This window comes from Pseudorca crassidens, chromosome 5 (genome assembly GCF_039906515.1).
Source record: "Pseudorca crassidens isolate mPseCra1 chromosome 5, mPseCra1.hap1, whole genome shotgun sequence".
NCBI classification, from domain to species: domain Eukaryota; kingdom Metazoa; phylum Chordata; class Mammalia; order Artiodactyla; family Delphinidae; genus Pseudorca; species Pseudorca crassidens.
In genome coordinates, this window is record NC_090300.1 from 90,981,262 (window position 1) to 91,002,643 (window position 21,382).

At 45.4% G+C, this 21,382-nt stretch overlaps 1 protein-coding gene across 1 annotated transcript in view; it reads right to left on the minus strand.

Annotated features, from left to right (window-relative positions):
• Nucleotides 1-4,409: 4,409 nt before the first annotated feature.
• C5H3orf52 (chromosome 5 C3orf52 homolog) overlaps nucleotides 4,410-21,382 on the minus strand; it is a 31,244-nt gene continuing 14,271 nt past the window's right edge. The window contains exons 3-6 of the mRNA XM_067738912.1: nucleotides 20,281-20,408; nucleotides 14,182-14,252; nucleotides 11,145-11,326; nucleotides 4,410-6,037 (exon numbers count right to left, since the gene is read on the minus strand). Coding sequence (XP_067595013.1) covers nucleotides 6,033-6,037; nucleotides 11,145-11,326; nucleotides 14,182-14,252; nucleotides 20,281-20,408 — 386 coding nt within the window. The 3' untranslated portion in view covers nucleotides 4,410-6,032. The remainder of the gene's footprint in view (nucleotides 6,038-11,144; nucleotides 11,327-14,181; nucleotides 14,253-20,280; nucleotides 20,409-21,382) is intronic.

Consider the following 21,382-nt stretch of genomic DNA (forward strand, 5'->3'; position numbering starts at 1 on the left):
TAAGTGGCTTTAAGAAATGGGCCATTCTACTCAGTGGTGGGAAGAACTCCCTCGTCCCCTGCTCCTCTGTTCAGGTTCTTCCTATAAAATGTCCACACGACTGTCCTCTGAAGTCACAGGGAAGCTTCACCCATCATAGTAAGTGCACCCAAAGGGGAGTCCTCATTCCACACATGTGTGTAGACCCAGCTCCTCACTCATAGCCTTCCGGGTGGGCACCTGTGGCGTTCCTCTTACTCCACACCTCTAAGCAGTGTCCTTCGCAGAGCGTTCTTTGACTCATTGGCTCTGGTGGTGTGGTTGGTTACATGGGTTGAATTAGTAAGTTCCAGGCCAAGTTTTTATATATTTTTAATCCATATTTTTTAACTTTGTATTTCTCCCTAGAAATCTTAGGAAAATCATAGCATCAGAGAAGGATAGGGTAGATCATTGGAGATCCTTTAATCCCACTATTTTTTCTGGCTCAAAGAGGATAACTAGCTCAATGCAACATTTCAAGTGAGTGGCAGAACTTTACCTAGAGCCTGATTTCCTGGCTTCCAATTCAGTGCTCTTCCAACATACTACATAGAAGGGCCTCTACTACAGGGTATATGTATGTGTTAAATAATATGCCACGTATAAACTATGAATAGTGTCCACACTGGAAAAATCACACGCACACACACACCCCTCTTCTCTAATGAGGATTTCTCCCTATGCCCCAATTATTTATTTTCCCTTATCTTTCTTTTAGTGTTTCTACAATTATGCCTATCCCCTAAAACAGGGGTCAGCACACTATGGCCCACAGGCCAAATGTGGCCGACTCGCTGTTTTGGTAAATAAAACGTCACTGGCCCACAGCCCGCTCATTTGTCTATGGCTCATTTGTCTGTGGCTTCTCAACCTCAGGAGAGTTGAAAGGTTGTGATGCACACTGTAGGTCCTGCAAAACCAAAAATATTTATTTGGGGGCCCTTTTCAGAAAATAAGTTTGCAGACCCCTTCCTTAAATAATCATAACTATAGATAAACTAGACAAAAGTGTGTTTGGGTATTGGTGTAACCTGTAAGAGCTAGTACCAATAAAATGGTATGGAAATATTAAACCAAAAATTAGGGTGAGAGCAAGAATAATTAGCAAATTAGACTATTTCTATATGCACACCTGCGTTCTCAACTTCCTGTTTTATTTAACCCATAGCTATTGTCCTAATTTTTAGGGGTGTTAAAATAGTAAAAAGTTTGTTGAGATAAGCAGTAGATGCATTATGAGTTTAATTACTGTTTTGTTCCCCAACCGAACCAAAGTTAAATAATTTTGCTATTTAAAGTGTGCTAGGGGCCCAGCAGGGATAAATCCAGTGGCTTAAGGTTGGATGTGTCAACACAGGTTTGCTGAGACTTCAGCCAGTTGATGGTCTTGATCTAAGAGCCAATCACATCTTAATATCTTATACTCCACTAACTTCCTATTTTTAGCAAAATCCTTCCACATGGAATCCTAACTTTGACCTTTGGCCAGGATTCACTCAAGTTCAAAAGGAGACATGCATGATAGCAGGGAATACAGTACAAGACGTAACATGGCTTAGGGCAAAGAATGCGGATACTGGAGTCAGATAATCAATGATTCGAATCCTGATTCCTGTTCTTCCTCCCTCTGAGAACTTGAGCATGTAGATTGGAGGCTCAGTTCCATCACCCATAAGCAGGAGGATTATATTCAATGTACGTACATCATCTGTCACAGATTCTGAACAAATGATATCAAGAGTAAAGGGATACAAAACTCTCTATGATGTCTATAGAAAAACATGTGCTGATGGGCCTGGTGATGCAGGGCCACCTGGCAGTCTTCCAGAGAGGCAGAAACAAAAAATTGCTGGGGTTTACACTGGGATTTTTCACTTGGACGTTGGACCCCTGTGGAAGTTGATTGGTTTAAATATTCTTAGTACAACATGATAAGTTGTAGTTGTTTGAGTCTTACCCCATGAAAGAATTACTTGTCCCAAATATGTTTTCTAGGGAACACGTTAAGTATAAATGCTTAAACAAAGAAAATTGTTCTTATAATGAAATGTAGAGGGATTCTGAAAGGGAATTATTTTTGAGCGGGAGAACCCTTTGGGAGTGCTTTGAAATACCTACTAGGGCTGTATATAATGCTGATCTATTTTCCATAGATTTCAGGATTTCTGATGAAAGCAGGGTACCCTCTTTACAGAAAATGTACATTCACACACACACACACACACACACACACACACACACAAATATCTGTATACAATTTCAAGGGGTTGGGGATGCAACCCCTAAGTTAAAGAATTTCTGTTCTTGATAAGAGACTGAGGATTTAAATTGGTCCCTTAAGTCACATATATAATCAGAAAATTCCCCTCCCTGATGTTGATCGTAAAACTATACACAGCCTAAGTTCACAGAGGCATATTTTATGCAGTATGTGCAGGCTTTGTGGTTTCCGCTTTAAGTTCATACTAGTAGCTATAAATAATCTTAGTCTGTGAATAAATTCTTACACAGAACAGAAGAGAGGTACAAGAAAAAGACAAAGATAGGTCAGGAAATCCTACCGTTGACAACAAATAAATTCAAATGCTCACGTTTTTAAGACAACCTTGGGTGACAGATGCTTCAAATATGCTCAGGAATGGAAAGGCATGGGTAGAACAGGAAAGTCGAGTCCCCAAGATTCCACAGGAGCCTTCCGAGAAAAAGGAGATTCTGTTTACATTTATCTGACTCTGTTCTTTTCCAAGCCAACCTACTGAGTTCAGAAAGCCACTTGATCTGAGTGTGCCTCGGTTCTGTCAACAGTTAAATGGATCTGTGTAAGTCTCTCCCCCTTTCCTAACAGAGGGTTCCTTTGCGAGGCACCGGGTGAAGCGCTGAGTGGTCGTTATCACCCCAGAGAGTCTTGTACAGTCTGATAATCACAGCTCTCAACCCATCCCTTCCCCTCACCACCTGTGCTCCTCATGGATTCCCAGATGGTAGCCCAGCCTGAACTGAGCATGACCCTGGGGTGCCCACCAGTTGGAGGCCATTGATCATGTGTGGTTGCCCACTAGACTGGACTTTGCTCCCCAACACTGTGGAATTCTGGGCTGGTCCTTCCACCTCTCCAGACTCTGGTTTCCTAACTATAAGATGAGAGGGCTGCCTTCTGTTACTAAGAGGATAATGAACTTTAATCATAAAGGAAAGATTGCTGCTAGCAATGCAGTAATAGTGTGAATTAGCTTATTTTAAAACAATGAAACAGTAATGGGAGCAGAAAAGGGAAGACATAGAGATTTCTCCCATTTTTCTCACCACTAATCAGACTCTGAATAGGGCAGAATCCATGTCTAGAGTCCACATCTAAAGGGGAAAGGAGAAAACATGCAGCTCATCCTAAGACACAAACATATATAAAGGAAAGCAAATCTGTTTATTCAAATCCCACCATTGCTTCAAGGTTCAGCACCAGTCCTACTTCCTAGGCAAAGCCTTCTCCAATTAAACTATACTTTTCACCCTTTTGCAGCCCTGCAGTTTGTCTTTATTTATTTTTAACACCTATTTTTTCCTGCTGTTTCCTGTTTCATCTGTGCAGAGCCGGACTCCCTAATAAAATCAGTGGCTTTTTTCCTTATCATCCTCTTCTTCATTGGAATATTCTATAGCCTTTTGCAACACAGATCATTAAAAAATCTGCAGAACTAAGTTAAATTGAAAGGGAGAAAAGAATAGGACACGTGGCTAGAATTTTTGTCAGTAATGGGAGGAGGGGCAGGTTCCACTGATCTGGCTGTATCCTTTCTGCCTGTACCTCAGTGACTCCCAGAAAAGACCAGTTTTTTTTCCTCAAATCCTTCAGTGAGGGACTTCCCTGATGGTCCAGTGGTTGAGACTCTGCTCTTCCACTGCCGAGGGCCTGGGTTAGATCCCTGGTCGGGGAACTAGGATCCCACAAGCCGCGTGGCCAAAAAAACAAAACAAAACAGAACAAAACAAAACAAACAAAAAAAGCCTTTCAGTGATACCACAGATATTCGTTGAAACCTTCTTATGTACCTTCATTATGCTCGTCATGAAGATGTGTGATGGCCAATCAATTCATCCCCTATAGCACCACAGTATATAAGTGCCATTTTCCCCCCAAACACCTCAAAATGCTTTAGTCACAAAGTTCAGTTCTTTCCACACCATTTGGGCAGAAGAGTCAAAACTAACGGAAAATCCTCTCTATGACTTTCAAGTGGTCAGAACCCAAGACAAGGTGCCTGCACCTTGGTGGTTTCCAAAAGAGAAGGGAAGATCAGAACCAAACCGGGTCCTGCCTCCAGACAGGAAACAGCCCTTCCTTCCAGTCCCAGGCTCTTCAGACACCTGGTCCTGCCTGAGGGGCCCCGGGGGCGGGTGGGGGGGGGCTGGAGAGGAGAGACGGCTGCCCTACTCCCCAGGCAACAGGAACAGGGAGAGGAAGACACAGGCCAGCCCAGTTCAATCTTATTCACTCAGAAGGGGAAGCTGCCCTTGGGGAAATGAAAAGGTCACTTCCAATACCATTTACTGTGAGAACATGCCAACCCAAATCCTGGCCCTGGAGAGTCAACCCCTAAGCAGCAAAGGTCAACGTGGCAATGCGGAGGCAAAAATAAAGTTCTTCATTATTTTCTTAAAAGTACAAACATGAAGGTTTAGTTTTGACGTATAAAATAAGAGGAAGAAGGGAAATTCACCTGTTTCACTAGTTGGAGGAACTATCCTCAAAATGAAACACCGACTTACGATAAATGTTACCTTTTAGTTAAATAACAAAGCACATTCACATTATGCAGAGTCCTGGGTCATAAAGAGCCCCAGGCAAATCTAGCCTGAGACTCGTACTCCAACACATCCCGGAACGCAGCTGCCCCCAGCCTGACTGTCCACCCAGGGCCAATTTAACTGAGATACTGAGGCTGAGAAACTCTCATTACATGACCACAAAACTCTCCTGGAAATTTCCAGCAAAGCCATTTTCCTAACAAGACACTTTGTTCCCTCGTGACAGGTAATTCTATATCTGTAGAGGACCAATAGAGTCACTCTTGTTCACTCCACCCTCATCCCTCCAAAAGGATCTGACGTTGAACTTCCAGCAGTTTATTTCCGAGCGTGGTTCTTCCTGTTTCACAACCATCTTCAATAAGATACACAATCAGTGCCTGAAGACACTGAATCCTACAGGAAGGCTAGTGACTCTGGACAACAAAAACCAACGTGTACTACCTAGAGCAGATGGTAAGCAGTATTAATGATTCTCTGATGAAAGTTGATGAAAATATAAATGGAGAAACTATCCAAAATGAGAGTCTTGTGTTCAAAACTAACATGGACCCGTGTTTCCATAAGAGGTGTTCAGCAGTCGCAGGAACTATACACAGGAGGGAAATAAGAAACACACACCTCATTTCTGTAGCTCTACATAACATTGCATGGAGTGCCAAGGCTAGTTTGCTGAGATATGCGGCTATGGAAGGAGACACAGACGATGCTGCTTACATCTGGTGAGATGCCTGCCTTTTCCTCACAGCCTTGCTTGGAGGTAGATGAGACATCGGGGTGGGACGGAGGATTTCAGGGAGCGACTGGCTCAGCTCTCCCTCACCTCGCCTCTCCCCGTTCTCTCGCCAGGGGCTCAGGCTGGCGGGATCCTGCCTCAAAGGCCACCCTTACCCTGAAGAGAGCGTGTCCACGTTTGGGTGGAGGCAGAGAGTGCTTCAAGAACAGCAGCGACCTGGCCCTGCAGGTCCACCCGCCGCCTGGTCACCCCGCCCCATGTGGACCCAGCTGGGGCAGCCCTGGGTGCTGTTTTGCTGGACGTAGTGCCAGACTCTGCAGAATCAGGAGAAAAAGGGCCGTCTCCAGCCCTGTAGTCACTGTGCGTCCTTCTACGTTAATTCACAGGATCTCTTCTGTAAAACGGAATGAATTCTCCTCATCCCAGAGTTCAGTGGAGTGCTGCTTTCAGACACAGATCGACCTCGACCGCTTCATTCTGAAAAGAAAATGCAAAGTCACCATTTTTTAAAAAGCATGGTTATTCTAAACATTGATGTTTTTATTTTATTTCATTGGGTTTGATTATAAACTCTAATGTAAAAGTGGAATATCTGTAAATTCCTAACAGAGGAGGTTTACTCTTCAGGCAACACACACACACACGCATGCACGTGCACACGTGCACACACACGCAGAGGCACACATGCAGAGGCGCACACATGCGCACACACGCACACAGAGGCACGCGTGCGCAAACACACACGCACGCATGCACGCAGAGGCACACAGCTCTGAACTCCTTTCAAAAGGCAAATGACATTGTTTGCTTATTTGCTTCGGTATAATTCATGATAAATAACATTTTGACGAGGCCCTTCGGATGCAGGGGACATTTTAACAGTCTTTTTGCATAATCTAACCATAAAAATACCTCTAAATTTTCATTTTTAATACAGCGCAATATTCAATGAGACATTCTGATGAGGGAAATGGCACACAGCTGGCCTGACTAAAGCAGAGGTACCCAGGCAACGACTCGGGACAGGACACAGGGGACCCACGTGTGCCACAGCAGGGTTCTGGCCGTTGATGTTGGGGATTTCTTTGCCATCAGGAGCTGTCCTGTGCATTGTAAGAGGTTTAGAAAAATCCTTCTGGCCTCTTCCCACTAGATGCTAGTTTCCCACCAACACCCCCAATTGTGACAACTAAAACGTCTCTGGACTTTGCCAAATACCTCGGAGCGGGCAAAACTGTCCTGGCTGAGAAACAGCGCTCTTTGGCTAAACTCTGTGTTTCCCGGGGAATCTACCAACAACCTAAATGTTTTCCCTTGACACCCCAGGCAGTCCTTTCAAGGGCAGAATGCATACACTGGCCTCTCTGCCAGCAGCCAGCCCATCCATTTACCCCAAATCTGTGCAAACGAGATTCACTCTTCTCATTGCCTAGAGCTTTTTCCTCTTCTCTCTCACATGAATCAGTTTTTGCTTTTGTTCCTTACTCAGTCTACTGGTTAACTCCTTCACATGTCAGAAAACATGACAAAATAACTTACCCCACGTCCAAAATAACTCATACAGCTGTTTTACATTGTAAAACAGATTTCCCCTCCTTGTCTCTGGACCCCTCCCTCCACTCGGTGAAGAAGCTCAAAGGTAGAAGGGAGGTGGGGGCAGTGATCCAATAAAAAAATTCCCTTAACCTTGAGGACATTGTGCCAAGTGAAATAAGTCAGGCAGAGAAAGACAGATACTGCAGGATCTCACTTATATGTGGAACCTTAAAAAAACAAATTCACAGAAAAAGAGATCAGATTGGTGGTTGCCAGGGGTGGGGTGTGGAGGAGGGGGAATTGGATGAAGGTGGTCAAAAGGCACAAACTTCCTATTATTACAACATAAATCAGTCCTAGGGATGTAGTGTACAGCATGGTGACTATCACTAACACTGCTGCACGGTACCTTTGAAAGCTGCTAAGGGAGCAGATCCCCAAAGTTCTCGTAATGAGGGAAAAGAAACTTTTGTAACTATACGAGGTGATGATGATGGCTGTTAACTACACTTATCACAGCAGTCATTTCCTAATACGTGTGTCAAGTCATTATGCTGTATCCCTTAAACTAACACAGTGCTATCGGTTAATTATCTCTCAATAAAGTTGTAAGAAAATATAAATTTAAAAATTCACTTATGGGCTTCCCTGGTGGCGCAGTGGTTGAGAGTCCGCCTGCCGATGCAGGGCACATGGGTTCGTGCCCCGGTCCGGGAAGATCCCACATGCCGCGGAGCGGCTGGGCCCGTGAGCCATGGCCGCTGAGCCTGCGCGTCCGGAGCCTGTGCTCCGCAACGAGAGGTCACAACAGTGAGAAGCCCGCGTACCGCAAAAAAAAAAAAAAAAAAAAAAAAAAAAAAATGCACTTATGACTATAATATTAAGGGAAGTTTTTATTTGTAGAAGGCATCAATATGCCTGCAGTTAGGCCAAAGAGTTGTCGTATGTCCAAATTAGAGAATGAGAAATACACACAAAATCCCTTAGGAATCCAAATTACAAGCTAATTTAAGGTTCTGACTCTTTGGCACACACATAGGAACCCCAGAGGAACTGCAGCCCGGCTCCAGGGAATCCTTGGAATTCCTGAAATTGTAAAATTCTGTCTAGGGGGAAGAGTGTGTGCATTTTTTCCTGGGAGAAGGTACATGGCTGTCTCCAAATTCTCTAAGGGGCATATGAGCCAAAGAATTTTAAGAATCTTTGCTCTTTGTAGAACAGAATTGTGGTTGCCAAGGGGGATGGGGGTGGTGGAGGCATAGACAGGAAGTACGGGATTAGCAGGTGCAAACTATTACATATAAGATGGATAAACAAAGTCCTGCTGTATAACACAGGGAACTGTCTTCAATATCTTGCGATAAACCATAACGGAAAAGAATATGAAAAAGAAGGTATATATATGTATAATTGAATCACTTTGCTGTACAGCAGAAATTAACACAACATTGTAAATCGACTATACTTCAATAAAATAAATTTTTTTAAAAAGGAGGAAAACGTTAAAAAACAAAACAGGGCTTCCCTGGTGGCGCAGTGGTTGAGAATCTGCCTGCTAATGCAGGGGACACGGGTTCGAGCCCTGGTCTGGGAGGATCCCACATGCCGCAGAGCAACTAGGCCCATGAGCCACAACTACTGAGCCTGCGCGTCTGGGGCCTGTGCTCCGCAACAAGAGAGGCCGCAATAGTGAGAGGCCCGTGCACCGCAATGAAGAGTGGACCCCGCTTGCCACAACTAGAGAAAGCCCTCGCACAGAAACGAAGACCCAACACAGCAAAAATAAATTAATTAATTAATAAACTCCTACCCCCAACATCTTCTTCAAAAAAAAAAAAAAAAAAAAGAACTTTTCTCTGTGAAGAATCAGAACATCATCTTTGTGGGACGGTGCCTGCCCAGCTCCTGACAGGAGCGGGGGGATACCTTGCCAAGCCCACCGTGCCTACGAACACAGGGAGCTGGCGTCGGTACCCCCGGGCCTCACTGGTCCCTCCCAGAGGCCTCACACCCCTCTCTTCCCTCCCTCTGGACTTGGTACTGAGCTGCCCCTCCCTCTGCCTCCCTGCCTTCTCTGCATCTCTCTTCTTCCTTCCTCGCTTCCCAAATGGTCACAGTCTACCCTTCTATTTGAGAAGGGACTGATACTCATACTCCTGAAAATATCAAACACTGCTCATGCTCTGCAAGGTGGGTTGGGGGGTGGTCACAGAAATCCCCATCCCCAGGAAAAATGCCTGAGAGAAAGAGTACCATCTCCTGAGGAGCCGAAACAGTGTCGCTCAGGCCTGCATCCCTGATGCAGAGTCTGAGGTTCAGTTCCAGGTCTTCTGTCAGACCTCATAAGCCACCTGCCGGCCTCATAATCCTCCTCAACCTTGTCTCACCCTCCTCCCACCGCATGGTCTTCATTTAGAAAGTGCTGGGGACCACAGCTTCAAAGAGGAGGCTCAGGAAGTCAAGGTCAGTCACCACACAGCAGGCAGGGTGGGCCTCCCCTCTCTCTGCCGTGCACAGGAGTGGGCTGAAAGGTCCTTCCTTCCTTCCTTCCTTCTCTCCCTCTCCCTCACCCCCTTCTTTCTTTCTAAAATTCCTGTACAGGGGGCAGAACCTCTTCACTCCACACAGTATGTTATCTGCCTGGCCCAGAGACACACTTCATTTATTTAGATGCTCAGTGAAGAAACTATTCATTTATGTGACTTTCCCAGTGAGCTATAAGTTGGCCCTCTGAAAGTCATTCCTTTTATTCATTTGGGAAAAAGAGAGCTTTAAGAACTGCTTTATAAAACTCTCTGCCTTCCCAGGCCGAGATCAGTCCACTTCCACTTTCCGTTCCCAAGAATCAAGCGTCATCACAATAAACGCCTCTTCTCACAGCGTGTGGTAACACGTGCGCTTTATAATCTGTTGCACTCTCCTGACCCTCGGCTGCTGGCCCCGTGCCTGCCACTCACCACACCTCCTTCTCGTTCACCTTTTTCATTCTTTCCACTAGTATTTACCACTGCTGATGTGCAGTGTTTCTGATGGGTTGTGGCTGAAAAACCATCCAAGACTGTTGGCATTAAACAAGAGCTAAAACCAAGTGAGGAATCAGAAGTGGGAAATGAGAAGAATGGGAAGTAAGGCCAAAGCTCAGTGCAGACACACGTGAGGGAAGGAGGTCTCGAAGGCTGGTGGTCATCTCACCTTTCCACCTTCCTTTCTGGCAGGTTTTGTACAACATTCTCAGATTCTGACAAGTCGGGTATCTTCTATGCTTGTTAAAAAACATATCCATTTCCCCATCCTTTTCTTAGTTTTAAAAGTAGATGAGTAAATGTATTACAATCTTCTATGGAAAGAGACGAACTTGTCTTTTTATGTCCCTCTATTAATATCTTAATGCAGCAGTCCCCAACTTTTTGGCACCAGGGACCGGTTTCACGGAAGACGACTTTTCCACAGACTGGGGGTGGAGGTGGGAGTCGGGGGGGGTGTTTCAGGCGGTAATGCGAGCAATGGGGAGCGAGGGGGAGAGCTGGGGGTGGCAGATGAAGCTTCACTCGCTCGCCCGTCACTCACCTCCTACTACGCGGCCCGCCTCCTAACAGGCCACGCACCGGTACCGGTCCACAGCCCGGGGGGTTGGGGACCCCGGTCTTAATGGACTCAGTGGCCTTCAATAGAAAAAGAGATAGATTCCCCATACTGAGGTCATCTTTCAACAATTTAACTATATTGTTTACTTCAAACTCTTCAGCACTTGCTTCTCTGTGAGACCACAGTGTTTCCATGAAAGTTTCTAATGATATTCTGATGTGGGATATGGGGCTTAGAAGGTGGGTGAACCACAGCAAGGAAACACATAGCAACCCTCATGTTTATAGTTTAGTTGTTTCCGTAACATTATTTCCAGTTGCTCTGTCTGCTCACAGAGGGCAGGGACTGGGTGACCTCCACGGAGCGTGGAACATCACCTGCTCAGAAAGCAAATCGAGCCATCTGCCCTGTCTGGTTCACTTGTTTATCATCACAGCTCTGCCTTCTGATGTGCTCGACTTACCAGAGAACCAGAGGGACGCTGGGTCAAGCCCCAGAGTCTCACAACCGGACACGTTCTGATCATGGAAATCCTGCTGCAAAACGCCCAGCACCAGCTCTTCACTCATCACATACTTCATAAAGTTGTGGTCTTCTGACGGAAATCCAAAGTGCAGGTGGTAGGTTATTGTGGCGTTTTCACCACTGAAAGGCAAACCAAACAGAGACAGTTAAAAATATCAACAGAGGGCTTCCCTGGTGGCGCAGTGGTTGGGAGTCCGCCTGCCGATGCAGGGGACACGGGTTTGTGCCCCGGTCCGGGAAGATCCCACATGTCGCGGAGCGGCCGGACCCGTGAGCTATGGTCACTGAGCCTGCGCGTCTGGAGCCTGTGCTCCGCAACGGGAGAGGCCACAACAGTGAGAGGCCCGCGTACCGCTAAAAAAAAAAATTAAAAATCAACAGAATCACACTGCAACTCATGAAACTGATTTTAGGAAAAACATCTTTTTAGTTCTGCATTCCCTCCCAGGACAAAAGGGCAAAGAGTGTACTGCCCTAGAAGCCCCCTCATCAATGCATTCATCACACAAAGTTGAGGTGGTCCTAACCTCCTCCTTCCACCTAGAACCCATCCCCTTGGAGTCCGCCAGGAGAGGCCATGCAGGGGAGATACTGACTCGGCTATCGTCAACGAGGCTCCAAGAGCTGCCCAACACCAGGCTTTACCCCTGAGGCAGGCCAGGGAACCCCTTTTTCTCCCTGTTCTCACACCACAGCCTCTCCCTGCCCCAACAAGTGTGTGTCAGAGCTACTCAGTTTAACTAGTTCATTACTTAACCTATAAAATGTTCGAGGTAGGGCCCAAAGCTCCCTGCCATCAGCTGGATGCAGACTCCTAATCTCTCACAGATGACCCTGGGTACCAGCAGCAGATCATACCTCCCTGGTTTGTCCCCAAAGTGAGAAACTTTTTCTGTCCCATTTCCACTTCCTAAGGTTTTGCAACTCTCAGTAAGGGGACCTAAGGAAAGGGAGTTTTCATCTTCTTAGAACACACTTTCCCATTTCTAAAATAAAAATAATCATGAGGCTATCCTCAGCTAATCAACAGTCTAGACAGCTTGTTAAATGCTACCTTAACATTTAGATTTCTCAACAGATATCCTTTGGTTCAAGAAGGCCTAGATTTTTTAAAAAGGTCCAGATTAAGAGCCAGCAATAAAATATTTAAGAGTGGCCACATCTGAGACCCTCACCCAAGGGCAAGTTTGGGTTTTTTTTGTTTTTGTTTTTTAACATCTTTATTGGAGTATAATTGCTTTACAATGGTGTGTTAGTTTCTGCTTTATAACAAAGTGAATCAGTTATACATATACATATATTCCCATATCTCTTCCCTCTTGCATGTCCCTCCCTCCCACCCTCCCTATCCCACCCCTCTAGGTGGTCACAAAGCACAGAGCTGATCTCCTTGTGCTATGCGGCTGCTTCCCACTAGCTATCTATTTTACACAAGGGCAAGTTTTGCAGACAAGCCAGTCCCAGGAGTGAATCAGAACACTGTCCCTGCCAACGACTGGCAAAGAGCTCCCTCTTGTGGCCAGAGGTCACATACACCAATACTCGGACTGATGCGCAGGCTTTGGAGGCAATGCGTTTGTTTCTCAGTTCGACACTGTTGAAACTCTGTCTGGACTTTAAAAAATGAAACAAAAATGTTTCCCAGCAGAATTTCTTTATCCGAAAATCCTAAAACCCCTGGGTTTTTCTTTCAAATAACTTTTAAAAATAGATTCTCTCACATTACTCTTCAGATTTTGTTTTACTCAGTTTTCTGATGGGTTTTCTCAGTGCTTACCCCAACCCATTATGCAATCCCACCTCCTCTAGACCCGTAATATGGGCTGGATTCTTGGTAAGACCCTTTACGCTCTGAATATCCTTCCTCTCTCACCTGTCTTTGAATTGTAAGTTAGGGCAAGCGCACTAAGAGGAAAGTTGGGTCTGATTATGCATTTCTCCCTTTTCTATTGGCGTTTTAATACCAGTAATTTATGAATAAAATAGGCTAGGTCAAAAGTGTCACCATAAGGTAGCATGCACACTGGCGGTCCATAAAGAAGGAGGAATAGTGCTGTTGACAAGGCAACCTGCCACTGTGTTTTCAGACTCCAAATCCCTTTGGTTTTACCCCACTGTGCTCTGGTGCTTCCCCTCCCAGGTTTGGGAAATTTATGGTTTGAGTGGAGGAACCTCAATGTAAAATTGCCTTTGATGGTCATATTCCAGGGCTATCTTGGGCACAGCAGGTAATAAAGCTTTGCCTTGTAAATCTTGTCCTAACATATAAAAGGATAATCAAATGACTCTTCTACATACATACACACTTTTACCTAAGTGTCTATAGACATATATAAAAACATAAGAGATTAGGAGGAAAGGAAACAATACATATGCGTGCGTATATGTTACACATATATAATACACAAAGTATATATGGTAAATACATGCACAGAAGAAATCACACAGACCAGTGATTGTTGTTCATTTTGTAGAAGGGACTGGAATTCACTGCGGAATTGATTGGCACAGGAAGTGTCCAGGGGTAGTGGGGCAGGGGAAGGAGGGATGTGTACTTTGCTGGTAGCATGTATCTTTATTTTTTAATATTATACAAGGAGCGTGAACTTGTATATGACTTGTGTTCCTCAAAAGCAAAAGCCAGTACATAATCCAGCACTATCTGAGATCTATTTCTATTTCTACTCTTAGCTTATTCGAGCATCTGCTGGGAAACAGAAATGGTTTGTCTGGGCTTTTGCTCTATTCCCTGTTACTGTGTTGAGTCATATAATTTATCTGGATTTCATTTTTTTCCTTCGTAAAATAAGGGCATTGAGCTAGTTGGCCTCCAAAGACCCTCCCGGCACTGACACTATGGTTCTATCTTCCGTTGGTCCCCTCCGTGCTTTCGGATTAGGGAAGTCCTTTTTGGTGACTAGCGATGAGTGTCGATTTCCAGAGAGACACCAGCACATAATGCTCCACATTCTTACCTGCAGTCTACGATTCCAACTGAAGTAAAGTAACGGCTCAGAGCTGGTGATGAACTGTACACATCTGTGAGCTAAAACAAACAGGGCCAAATTAACAACCACACACATTACTGCCAGGTCATACTGCATATCTATCACCTGACAAAGCAAAACTACTCCTAAGCAAAGGAGATCCAACTCTAGGGAGGAATTAACTTACCTAGAGGCTCTGGATGAAGAAACAGGAAGGGGTGGGCCCCTCACCAACCAAAATTCAAGTTAGCATTCATTTCAAGGGATCTCATTTGTAAGGATCAAGTGACCAGGCTGGGATTTTCAACATCTCGTATGTTGCGCTGAGACCTGTGGCCTTACTGGTCGGCAGCCTGAGCCCACACAGACCCGAAGCACCATGGGAAGGAGGGAACTCCCGCGGGGCTAGGAAGACTGCAAAACAGGCCGCTCAGGGCCCCGTTTATAACCAAACAAGGGCCTCTTCTCTCTTTTCTCCAGAGCTTCACTCCAAGGAGAAACAGCCATGCTGTTTCTGGATAATGGGACCAAGGGGGGAACAATGGCAAAGATTCGGAGTTCTTATTTTATCCATGAAATGTTGCAACCATAAAAAATAATGACATCTGTGTTCGCAACTACCCAGGTTTCATGCCCTCACATTTTACCATATTTAGTTGAGCCCTTTACGTGAAGAAACCCAGCACAGCTAAAGCTATTCCTACACACTATTCTGTTTTTCCTCCCTCCCTCCCCACTACTAACCACTGTCCTGAAGCTGGCATGTATCCTTTCCATGCATGTTTTTATAAACCTAACACTCCCCTGTGTAATCATAACTATACATAAATTTAATGCACATTTTTATTCAAATAAAACATACCATATTCTACATAATCTTCTCTGACTTGCTTTTTTTTCCACTCAAAATCACATGTGAGGTTTACCCATAATGGTACATCTAGAGGGAGGTCATTCAGTGTGACTCCTAACTCTGCAGAGATTCCATGAAATGATCGCTCCACTTCATCCCTTCCCCTACTGGTGGCCATGGGCTTTGTTTCCGATTTTCTCCTGCTACAAACTATGCTGAGGTGATCCTGCCTGAACCTCTCTGAGCCTCTCTTCTTACACAGGTAAGAGTTTCCCTGGGCCATATACCAAGAGATAGACTTGGGTCCAAGAGTTAGCACATCTCTACCTTAACTAAGTCTTTCTGAATTGCTCTCCATTTCACTCCCCTCCCAGCAATGTATAAATGCTCTATTTCCCACAGCCTTGCCAGCATTTAATGTTACCAGATTTTTCCATTTCTGCCAATCTGATGAGCATAACATCGTGTTTTACATCATTTTCATTGGCAATGTCTCGCTTTCTAGTGAGGTTGAGTATCTTTTTGTGTGTTTATTAACTCTGTGGGATTTCTCACCTTTGAATTGCCTATTAGGGCCCTGTCTTTCTCTTGAGTTGTCTTATCCAAACTGATTGGTGTTACATTCTGGACACTAGCTGTTGGTTTTGTGTCATAAATATCTTCTCCCAGTCTTTGATTAGTCTTTTCTTCATGCTTCAGAGATGTGAATTCTCACCTATGGTACCCGAGAACTTGTGCCTGAATGTATTTACGTTGCATCTCTTTAAAATTTACTTTGAAGGTTAAACGCCTTGCTCTTAGCAGGCAGGAGGACAGTGCTGGGATCTGGGTACACCCCCCAGCATGGACCCAGCTCTGAGGCTGGAAGCAAGCCCACGGCCAGGCCTCTGAGAGCCCGGCCAGAGACACTCCTGCTGGCCTAAAGCCTCAGCCCTGATGTTGTTCTAGAAATTCCACACCTACGGTTTCCCCCATGCTGAGCCTGGCACGCCCTGCAGCACCTATCACAGCTCAGTGCCTCACAGTTTTATCCGGCAGCAAGCAGCAGAACTACCCCTGAGGAAAACGTGCCCACCTGTCTCCCCCGCATCCCAAGCGGAATCTCATGCAGGCTGCATCCATATTTCGCTCTCACTTAACTCACTGGTGACAATTCATTCTCTCCCAGGTAGAGCAGATGAGATTAGACCACCTCCTCTAATCCTGTCACTGTTGCTGTGATCTGCATAGGAATCTTGACATAAGAGGCATTGCTATCTCTGCTATCTCTCCCTTTCTCACTGATCAAAAAAGAAAAAAAAAATTCCAGGCATTCGGGGAGGTTACAGAACATGGCCCAGGCCACTCTGCTAGTAAGGGATTCAATCCTAGATGTTACAGACACTAAGGCCAGCTTCCTCATGTTTTATCACACCACGCAGTGGAGATGGAGCAAGGAGGAAAGTGGATCCTTCTGAATATAAAGGAGGAAAGTAGCATTAAGTGTTAAGAACTTTGGGGGAAAACGACTGGGTCATCTTATAGTTCTTGAGCCCAGAGAAAAGAATATTGCCAACAGGCCGACAGTCATTTAGAAAACCTGGGAGGTTGGAAAGTGGCTCTCCCAGGGCTGCTCAGAAGGAGAGGGAAGAAGATGACGATGCTACAGACGGGATTATTTTTCAAGAGCTGAAAATAATAGCAATAATAACAACAATAATGCCACTCTCTTCCTTTAAGATTGAGCTTCTTATGTCAGGAGTTATGTTTGTCCTTCCTTCTTTTTTCCCTCCCTCTCATCCTTCCTTTATTAATCCTTAGGGCCCTAATCACTGTGTTTTGCACATAGTAGGTACTCAGAAGAAATGTTAAGTTAAAATTTTATGTTAAGAGATGGAGTGGTATACTAGATCACTTTCAGTGTCCACTCTAACGTTCTTTTTGGCGGCATGGTCCCCGGCTATAATTAGGACATATTTAGGAGCTGTTAATCACACTACCCACTTTGGGACCAAAAAAGTGAAAAGAGGGGCTCCTCACCCCTTGCTCTGGTGTCTCTCACACTATGCCTATGAGGCTGGGTACAGACTGAGCTCAGAGCCCGGTGAGCGGATCACCAGAGTCAGGTGCAGTGGCTCATCAAAAACCGCTTCCAATTATTTACAATAGCCAAGACATGGAAGCAACCTAAGAGCCCATCAACAGATGAATGGATAAAGAAGATGTGGTTCATAGAGACAATGGAATACTACTCAGCCCTAAAAAAGAATACGATATTGCCATTTGCAGCAACACGGATGGACTTCGAGGGTATTATGAAATAAGTGAAATAAGTCAGACAGAGAAAGACAAATGCTGTAAGATAACAATTATATGTGGAATGTAAAAAATAAAACAAACTAGTGAATATAACAAAAAAGAAACAGACTCACAGATACAGAGAACAAACTAGTGGTTACCAGTGGGGAGAAGGAAGCGGGGACAGGCAAGATGGGGGTAGGGGATTAAGACGTACAAACTACTATGTATAAAATAAATAAGCTAAAAGGATGTATTGTACACACACAGGGAATATAGCCAATAGTTTATAATAACTATAATTGGAGGGTGACCTTAAAAACTGTGAATCACTATGTTGTACACCTGAAACTTATAATACTGTATATCAACTATACCTCAACCTTTTAAAAAGTGATAGTGTTAAAAAAAAAGAAAGAAAAGAAAACAGCTTCCAGAGGAAGAGGGATGCCTTCCCTGCATCATCAGAGGGGCCAACGCTAATTCGGCAACAAGCACGTGGACTGAGCTACGACACCACAGAGCTAACGGGCTGCCTTAAGCAGAGTATCGGCCCCAACCCTAAGAGAAGGAAACTGGCAGTCAGATATGAGAGGGGCCAGGAAAACTGTGCTTAGAAAAGCAAGACAGTAAAGCAAAAGAGAGGGCACAGTGTTTCAATATCGACTCCCATTTACCTTCCATGTCCAGAAGCTTCTGGAAACTGGCCTAAGTGGAAGAAAGGGGTTCTTGACCTGATAATTAGATAGTAATTAGATAGTAATATCTCTCAGTTTTGTTCCTGAACATATTTGATTGGGAAGCCAGGGGCAGGAGTCATTTCAGCTCACTGCACCTTACGTTTATCATCTGCAAGTCAGATAATTCTTTTTAAAAATGTTTTACAGGGCTTCCCTGGTGGCGCAGTGGTTGAGAGTCGGCCTGCCGATGCAGGGGACACGGGTTCGTGCCCTGGTCAGGGAGGATCCCACATGCCTCGGAGCGGCTGGGCCCGTGAGCCATGGCTGCTGAGCCTGCGCGTCCGGAGCCTGTGCTCCGCAACGGGAGAGGTCACAACAGTGAGAGGCCCGCACACCACAAAAAAAAAGAAAAGAAAAAACAATGTTTTACAAAGTTCTGTATAGGCACCTCATATGCACCTGTGGGTATACAGGGAAAGTGCAGTGATCTCCATTTATCAGAGCAGGAACAAGCTCAAAGAGGCCTGTGAACTTGCCCCAGAGATCTGCCAGTCCCTGTTCCTCAGCCACTACACGGTGATGAGTTAAAAACACCTGTAGAATCTGCTCACGCCTGCTTCTGTGCAAAAGAGATATGGCTTTAAAGTGAGTGATTAATATCCAGTTCCCCTGGACGTAGAGTGTCCAGTCTGTAACACGTGGTTTCTGCTCAGCCAGTGCAAAACCCCTCAATCAAAAAAGCACCCAATGGACTTACTTCCCTAGTGGTCCAGTGGTTAAGACTCCGAGCTTCCACTGCAGGGGGTGTGGGTTCGATCCCCGGTAGGGGAACTAGGATCCTGCATGCCACACGGTGTGGCCAAACAATTTAAAAAAAAGGCAACCAAGAGGAAAGTAGCAATAGGCTATTCACTCAGCAGCTTGCTCTGGAAGCAGGTGGCAGGAAAGGAGGAAAAGGGAACTGCAGATAAGATATAAACAAGGAAACGAAGGAGGAAGAGAAACCTGGAATAATCCTCGCAAGGTACAAACTCCTGTGATCAAAGGGGCAATCAAACGGTATGCACCTGGCTGCCCAGAAACTGACTCTGGGGTGACCTAGATGGAATCAGATGGAAGCCAAATAAAGAGGGCTCACTCCGTTCAAACTATCAACTGCAGGGAAGAGGGTAACAGACGGCAGGCTAGTCTTGCTTAGGTTTTCTTATCAAAAACTTTTCTGGGTCTGGCCGTGAACCACCCTGTCTTTGACAAGGTGACAAGGGCTGCCCACCAACCCTCGTGGTCTGGCTGCAGAGCCCCCATATTGCACAGAGGCTCATTCTCCTGCATTTCCTGCTCCGTGAATGATGTCACCGTCCACCCACGTGGCCACCCAACCAGGAGCCTGGAGCCATGCTCTCCCTCAGACCCACATCCAACCAGCCATGAAGTCCTACTGAGGGAGAAGACCTCTGAAATCTCACTTGAACCTTAATTACTCCCCCTGACATTGCCCTAGTTCAAGGCTCTCTCATTTGTCACCCAACTTATTACAACACCCTCTAACTAAGCGCTCTACTTCCAGTGTTTTTCCATCATCACACAGAACAACTGAAATCAGAAGCTGACCATGTCAGCCTGCAGATTAAAACCTTTCAGGGCCTCGTCAAAGAACACAGAAACCTTCACGAGCTGACCCGTCCCCTCCTGTTCAGCCTCACCTCTGCAAGTCCGCTACACAGTATGCAGGGGCCCTAGCACATCCTCCAGTATTCCCTGCTCTCTAATCTGAAACACCCCTACTTCATATTTCAAGATTCTTCCTGAGTGTCACCTCCTCCAGGAGGCCCTGCGTGCCTCCATCCCCACCTCCATGTTTATATAAAACACACTGTACGTATCTCAGTGATGGAACATATCACACTGTTTATAACTATTTAATTGCTTCCTCTACTTGGACCGTGAGCTCCCACTGAGCGCTCAGACTTTGTGACCCTAGCACCGGGCATGTTGTTGAGCACATCGCAGACCCTCAATGAAACTTCAGGTTGAATCAAGTATAAGACCGGAATGAGAAACAGAACACTCTCCTCTGGGATGCATTTAGCTGGAGGCCAGGGCTCCTCCCTCTGGCTTTGCACTACAGAAAATCCATTTCTAAGCACCGGTTTCTGCCACTACCCAGACAAAGAACCCAAGCTTGAAGCTACCTACCGGCTAGCTCTAAGCCAACTGTTCCAGGAGAATTCAGACTCTAATGCTAAGAACTCAGTAACAATGCATAAGGTATCCTACCCTTTTCGTGAGCAGGTCAGGCAATTTCTCTTCAGTAACACACTCCTCTGGAATCTTTAGCGTGACCAAGAATGTTTTATTAGACGACAATTCAAGTATTTCATTTTCATCCTCATCGACATAGGTTACTAAAGAGAATGGGGGGGGTATAAAAAGTAAAAGTAAACACATGCATAAAATAATAAACTTATTTACTCCATTGGCTGCTATACTTAAAAAACAAACAACGAATATTCATCAGGGATAAAGCCTGGACACAGTAAGCAAGAATAAGCAGAAATGTTTTCTCTTCTCAGTAAGGCTGAATAAAGACAAGGGCTCACGTCTATCATGATACAAATTTTGTTGTTTTATTTGACGCCACGGGGGGCTCAGATTCCACTGAACACAGACTGGGAGAAGGGCGGTGGGAGGAAGCGGGAAGAACGTGAACTCCTCTGTTAAACTGACCCTGTAGCTTAGCTACATGCACAGGTGTCAAGGCAGACGCTGGAGACGTTCTGGAGGGGCCAAAAAACAATGGGGGACGGGGGACAAGGAGTAGAGCAAGGAACTTTGCTGAATCCTCTTCGGTTCTGTACACATGCTGAGGAAGTGTCCATCCTCGAGCAGAACAGCTTGGGGATTAGAATCTGAGAGCGTGAGCATGAAGTCATCGCTCTCCAGGATGTCCCACGGCGGGGATGTTGACACACTCTGTTTGCACTCAGAGCCCCAGGGCTCACAGGACTTACATTCCTGGGACAACAGTTGGCTGCTTTGTTCTAAGGACTATGAGTTAATTGATTTCTTAAGCAGTTAGAGCCAAAGGAAAAACATACAAAGTCGGAGACAGGAGTTCAAAGCTGGCATGCTGGCACTAATTATGCTCCCCTGGCTTCCTGCCGGGGTCACTCGGGGGACAACCTCTCCGGCCCTGAGAAAGGCGTGGATGACTGGAACCAGGTGTTTGTTGTGAATTTTTTCCTGTAATCCCACACCTCAAACATAACATTATCAGCCTCTTTTACTGGATTCTGAAAAGGCCACAGTGGCATCAATTCTGGGTTTATGATGGAAGAAAGGGTCCTGGTACTTATTCCCTAAGGAAGTCTGAAGTGTG